General features: G+C 38.2%; 1 protein-coding gene across 1 annotated transcript; it reads right to left on the bottom strand.

Annotated features, from left to right (window-relative positions):
* Positions 1-5,720: 5,720 nt before the first annotated feature.
* On the bottom strand, positions 5,721-6,182 carry LOC120135385. Its single transcript, XM_039151655.1, has one exon. The coding sequence runs from the start codon at positions 6,180-6,182 to the stop codon at positions 5,721-5,723; it is 462 nt and encodes a 153-aa protein (XP_039007586.1).
* Positions 6,183-6,789: the final 607 nt, after the last annotated feature.

Here is a 6,789-nt window from a genome sequence, read left to right as displayed (position 1 = left end):
TGGATGGCAAGACCATAATAGCAGAAGCTCGGACTTGGATTTATATTATGCCAAATATGTTCAGCCACATAAAGATCAAGAAGATCGGTTTTATGAGACGTACAAAAATGCCACGTTGGCAACTTCACACCTATTTTGCCGCATTACCTGGCAACTTCCGTAGTCTCTTCCTCGAGAGCTGAACCAGAAACTAGCTGTTCTACTTGGCTAAAAAAAATGCGGTAGCATTCAGAAAATCTGTTTATTTCATTTTATGGCCACCGTGCACAAAAATGGCATCCCTTCAACTCATATTGGGAATGATAATCCAAAAATGAAGAAAGGGTCAACGAAAAATACGTATCTAGGAGATCTTGGTCATGTTTCTCAAATGCAAGAAAGTGTCATGCACAGAGGAGAAGAGATAAGAATCGGAACAAGAGAATTTGGGAAATCAAAGAAAGGGTTAGGGATTTGGAATTGGGAATGGACTGACACGTTCTACAGCCACTAAGGTTAGGAAACAACTTGCTTAGTTGTGCAAGTTGTTATATTCAATACAACAAGGACTGCCAACTGTAGGGTAACTAGGGGTACACTGTAATTATATAAACCATGTACTAGAGGAGGAGAAGGCATGCTTTGGATTGAATGAATTCTACGCTTCTTGAATCTTTTCTTTTTTTCTCCTTAATCTTAATTCTCTCCATTCTTCGTCTAATTTCTTCGTCTAATTTCTTCTCTAATCTCTTAGGGTCATAACAATTGGTATACAGAGCCACAACTCCTGGCAAAGCAATGGCTGCATACTCTGTTTTTTCTGCAATTCAACAACAGATTGAAGACTTATCAAAGTTAGTGAAGCAAGATCAATACCTGGAGACAAGGATTGCAATGAATAAGGGTCGTTTGGAGCATATTTTACAGTTGTTGACTGGTAAAGAGTGTGAGCAAAAACATGATGATTCTCAAGTGTTCGATAAATTGCCAACATCAAAGATTTAAACTACTGCTTCTTCTCGTGGATCTGGAAAACATTCTCAGCTCATACCATCAACTCCAAGATGGGATGTTGCAAATGGTGCTGGTGTCATTTTAAGTGTATATGATGAAGAGGTTGCACGCTATGAGACTGCTAGTTTAACGATTGCTGCAGTCCCTGCTCTTCTACTTCCTCCCCCAACAACAGCTTTGGATGAGCATCTAGTTGTTGGGTTACCAGCTCTTGAACCATATGCATGTTTGTTTCATCGGTATTATGCTATTGCAACTCCAAGTGCCACCCAAAGATTTCTTCTTGGACTTTTAGAAGGACCACCATGGTGGGCTACAGATGAACTTGATGCTACCGTGCAGTTTGTGGAACTCCTTCAGGTTGCTGAAGATTATACAACTGGTGAAACACTAGTAGATGAGATAAGTAATGGAGGAGCATTTGTGGGTGATGATGGTCTTCAATTGCCACACAAGATAATACCTAATTCTGGAATGCTTCTTTATGGAGGTGCACAATATCATCGTGCCATGGCTGAATTCCGATTTATTGTGGGAGGGATAAAATGCCCACCAATTACAAGGGAAGAAATTGTCAATGCCTGTGGAGTCGAAGATTTTCATGATGGAACAAACTACTCAAGGACAGCTTGTGTTATAGCAGTTTCAAAGGCTCGTGACACTTTTGAACCTTTCCTCCATCAGTTGGGTTGTCGGCTCTTGTACATTTTGAAGAGATTACTTCCTATCTCCATATATCTTATGCAGAAAGATGGAGAATTTTTAAGTGGTCACAACGTATTTCTCAGGCATGTTGCTTCTACTTTCAACAACTTCGCTGAATCTACTGAAAGAGCTTGCCGTGAGAAATGTTTGGAGGATTTAGTGAGCATAACTCGTTATGTATCCTGGTCCCTCCACAATAAGAACCGGGCTGGGCTACGTCATTTTTTAGACTCATTTGGTGGAATTGAGCCATCCAGTATAGCAGTCAATTCCACATCTCCCGAAAATTCCCAAGATTCATTGATTGGGTATGTTGCTGCAGAGAAGCATGACACCAAGCCAAGAGCAGATACAAAACTCAGCCATATATCTCCAGGCATCGATTCATGCTCTTCTGCTCAGACAGTAGAAACAAAGCTTGCTGACCTTCTAGATAGCACACTTTGGAACCGGAGGCTTGGTCCTTCATCAGAAAGGATTGTTTATGCATTGGTACAACAAATTTTTCATGGCACAAGGGAATACTTCTTGGCCTCTGCAGAATTGAAGTTCAACTGCTTTCTTCTAATGCCAATTGTGGACAAATTACTTGCACATCTCCAGGAAGACCTAGAGTCTACATTTCCTGATGACGATAAACTTGTTTTGATGGCATCCTTGAGTGATTCATTGGAGTATGTTGTGGACTCCATTGAAAGACTTGTAAAAGCAACCCCACTAGCAGCATTAAACCATGCGGAGAGTGGCAAGCCTATGAATAAACAAAAAAACAGTTCACCACCTAGGGATCTGGCATCATTTGCAGATGAGTACAGAAAACTAGCAATTGATTGCTTGAAAGTTATGCACGTTGAGATGCAGCTGGAGACCATTTTTCACTTGCAGGAATTGATATATAGGGAATACCTGGAAAACCAAGATGCAAAAGAGCCTGATGATATTTTTATTTCACTTACTGCGCAAATAACATGCAAGGATGAGGAAATATCACCTTTTGTTACTGGAATGAAGTGGAATTACATATTTGGTGGAATATGTAGTATTGCAGCAAATGCATCACTTAAGGCTTTAGCCAACATGAAATTGATCAACCTTTTTGGAGTTCAGCAGATATGTCGGAATTCAATTGCATTAGAACAGGCCCCCGCTGCTTTCCCTTCAATTGATAATGAAGTTATACAACAGAGACTCGATCATATCCGAACCTATTTTGAACTGTTAAATATGTCATTTGAGGCCCTGCTTGCCTTCATCACTGAGCACAAGCACTTGTTTACCGTGGCAGAGTACTCCAATCTTCTAAAAGTACAAATACCTGGAAGGGAGATACCTCCTGATGCACAAGGATCATTTCAAGGGAAGGGGAATGTCATAACTATATGGGAAGTCAACAAAGAAAGCAGTAGAAATCAGTTACTAAAACAACTTTTGAATCTGAAATTTTTTCAAAAAACTCAAGCAAGGCTGACATTTTTTGCTCAAATAAAATTGACAGACAGAGGCATAAAGACAGAGGACAGAATTTACCTGAAGTTTCGGTCTTACCATCAAACCTCACTTGCTCTTCGAAAAAGATTAAGGCTGGCAGCAAGGGTCTATGGTATTGTTATCTATAGTTTTTGGTGGAAGGTGTTTGGCAACTTGAGTTTTCTGTTTGAAGGTGTATTTAACCTCAAGAAGCACAATCAAGCTATCACTCAATTGTTGCTGCAGTGGACGAACTTAAGGCTAGAAAACATCACTGGGGGAAACTATATTATGTTTAAAGCAATAATCCCAGGTTTTGATCCTTGGGGACAAGGATCCTTTTATGGATGGGGTATTGTCATGCACAGAGGAGAAGAGATAAGAATCGGAACAAGAGAATTTGGGAAATCAAAGAAAGGGTTAGGGATTTGGAATTGGGAATGGACTGACACGTTCTACAGCCACTAAGGTTAGGAAACAACTTGCTTAGTTGTGCAGGTTGTTATATTCAGTACAACAACGACTGCCATTTGAAGGGTAACTAGGGGTACACTGTAATTATATAAACCATGTACTAGAGGAGGAGAAGGCATGCTTTGGATTGAATGAACTCTACACTTCTTGAATCTTTTCTTTTCTCTCCTTAATCTTAATTCTCTCCATTCTTCGTCTAATTTCTTCTCTAATCTCTTAGGGTCATAACAGAAAGTTTCTGTAAAATTGAACCAAAATCAAGCTTTCACTTGAACCAACTTCCGGTGCAGGAGATCCATGTATCATCACATTCGCACCACATCTATAACATATACCTTCAAGCAATGTTATACAGATGTCAGAAATTGTTTCACATAGCAAAAGCTTCGGATTATGAACCTCATATTCCTAGAAAGAATGGTTGATACATAAATAAATGACTAGATCACTTCTAACATTCCATGCAAAGGAACAGAAATATACTAGAAATAAGCAAACAAGCTTTGGAACCAAGTTGAGTTCAAGCATGCCCTCTTAGGTACTATAGTGAGCCAATCATGACAAGAACTAGAAGATATATTTTGTAACTATACTTTGTCTATGAATCGATTTTTCAAGCTTAATGATAGTGGCTTAAAGAATGGGTGACAGTCAGTTGACAAAAAATGACACATCGAGGACATAGAGAATTCCCCAAAAAATTAAAAGCAGTTTATGATCTATAAGTTCCTTATAAGTATATAGAGATCTCTCAAAATTAAGCAAGACAATAAATATCAAGACAACCTCGAGTGATATCAACTTGCTTACCTATTCTTCTTTGCAGCCTATGAAAGAAATATTAATATTCCAACATACTTCTAAAGAGCTCTCTAAATTTGAAAGGAAAATTTTGTTCTTCTACAGAAAACATCACATGGCACTCCAAACATAATCCATTTACAACATATTCTGAGAAAAAGATGGCTTTACACAAAATTTACAAAATTGTTGATGTAGTTATTCTCATCTCCATTTTTTTTCCTTTCATATTGAAGCCTTGTTGCGTGTGCATATGAAGAAATGGAACTGGAGGTCTTGTTGATAAAGAAGTTGTAAAAGACTGTATGAGTAATGAAGCTAATTTGTCAAAACAGAAAGGGATGGAGCTGGCAGGTAAATGAGACCTCCGCTCTTTGGGATGCACTGGGGTAGACACTTCCAATGTTTAACCCATGTTTATGAGTTACTATTTTCTTAAATGAGTTTTCCAAGTGGTTTACTAAATGATATTAGAATAATGGTAGGTACCGTAGGGATTAATAGGAAAAAAAGGTTGGACTAGTGATTCACATGAAAGGAAAAATTTATGGCTTGGGGGATAAGAGACTAGAGGGTGATACAGGGAGGAAATTTTCTGCATGTTATCAATCACATTTTTACCATATTTGTCTGTCAGTTACCTGACTTTTATATATAATTGTGTATGTTTTTTCTTTCGTAGTTTATGGTTGCTCTGTTTATGATCGTGAACTAACATTTTACTTGTTAATTGTATAGCCTCTCAAGATGCATTGAGAGGAAGAACGAGTGATGATCCCAAAACAATGGAGGTTCTATTGTCGAGTGCAGGATCTACTTCTATCAGCATGGATAGGAGCAATCCACTCTTCAGGTGATTAAGATTCACGTAGGCTGCTTCATAAGATTTATGAATCCTCATTTTCTTTTGTTGGTCATTCTTTTCTCGCTAGGCCGTGTACATAATATAGTTCATCACTTGTCTTGTACATTCATGAAATTGTTGAGTATGCTTGATTCCGTTGTAGGACTTTCCTATGGTAAGCATGTCAACGAATGGAATCACGAAAGTGGACAGGTTGATGTTCTGGTAGAATCTCTTGTTATGGATTCCAAAAGTGGAAGCTCGTTGGATGAAGACCGGAGTTTTCCTTTCTTGTAGAAATCATGTCTCTGGCGAACAAATTTTTTGGATAAATTAAAATTTATTACCCAAAGGAGCAGTGTTCTGCTACAAAACAATCATCAATGGAAAAGCAACCTAAAATCGAGAGCAACCTATTCACAAAACATAATATTGGTTATTCAATACTCCAATTCTTACAAAGAGTATTATTGACACTATCAAGTCTACTAATATTCCGACCTCTAAGTTGAATTCCGACTATCTCCTTGATAGCTTTAAGAATTTCAGCTTCATTCCTGGAGTTTCCTTTGAACAACCTTCTGTTTCGTTCCTCCCATAGAGAATAAAGAAATGCACACCATGCGAGTTTCAAAATAGTGATAAGTAAAGATTTACATTTCCAAGCATGAGAAGTCGATGCTAAAAAGTTGTTCCAGGATGAAAAAGATGGCCTTAATCCGGAGAGATGCAGAATGGCCTTCCAAAGGGAATCCGCCAAAGAGCATTCAATGAACAGATGATCTCTCGTCTCCAGATCATCATTGCATAGAACACACAATCCATCGGATATAATGCCCATACGTTGAAGACTATTCTTAGTTGGTAGTCTATCCAAGATAGCCATCCAAGCAATCATGTTGTGTTTTGGTATGTGTAGAGGAAACCAACAATTGAATATATGGATGTCTTCCAAATTGTGCCCCAAAAGCCACATTTTCAACCTTTGGCTGAAAACAGAGAGGAGTTTTGTGAAGGATCAGCAATTGGTATCATGGTAACCTTTGCCAGTTTATTTGAGAAGATATCGGCGTTGTGTATTGATGATCCTAGAGATATATTTGATAGCTTTTTTGAAAGTCTTTGTCATTTGGAAAAACACGGATTTGATATTACATTGCTTAAATACCGCTTGAATAAATTACTATCAATCAAGGAAGGACACGGACAACATGTAAGAGAGAGAGAAAATGTTGAAAGGGAAATGATTGAGAATATAGAGGAGGTAACTAAATTGGATGATTTTTGTCGTAAAATACGTGAATTCAACTGTAGCCATTTAGAAATGGGTAGGTCACATGACTTGAGTAAAAGGTCAATTTCGATATTGGGTCTCCATGTAATAGTCGTTTCACGCACATAGTTTATGGTCTATGGCGTCAGTTAAGTTTAAAAATGATGTTTCTGTTGAAAATGCACGCCACTAAAAGTGCCAAGCAAGTTGGCATGAATAGTCAAACAACATT

This window comes from Hibiscus syriacus, unplaced genomic scaffold (assembly GCF_006381635.1).
Source record: "Hibiscus syriacus cultivar Baekdansim isolate YM2019G1 unplaced genomic scaffold, ASM638163v2 tig00110607_pilon, whole genome shotgun sequence".
NCBI lineage: Eukaryota > Viridiplantae > Streptophyta > Magnoliopsida > Malvales > Malvaceae > Hibiscus > Hibiscus syriacus.
Note: the sequence above shows the minus strand (reverse complement) of the source record. Positions and strands in the feature narration are given on the sequence as shown.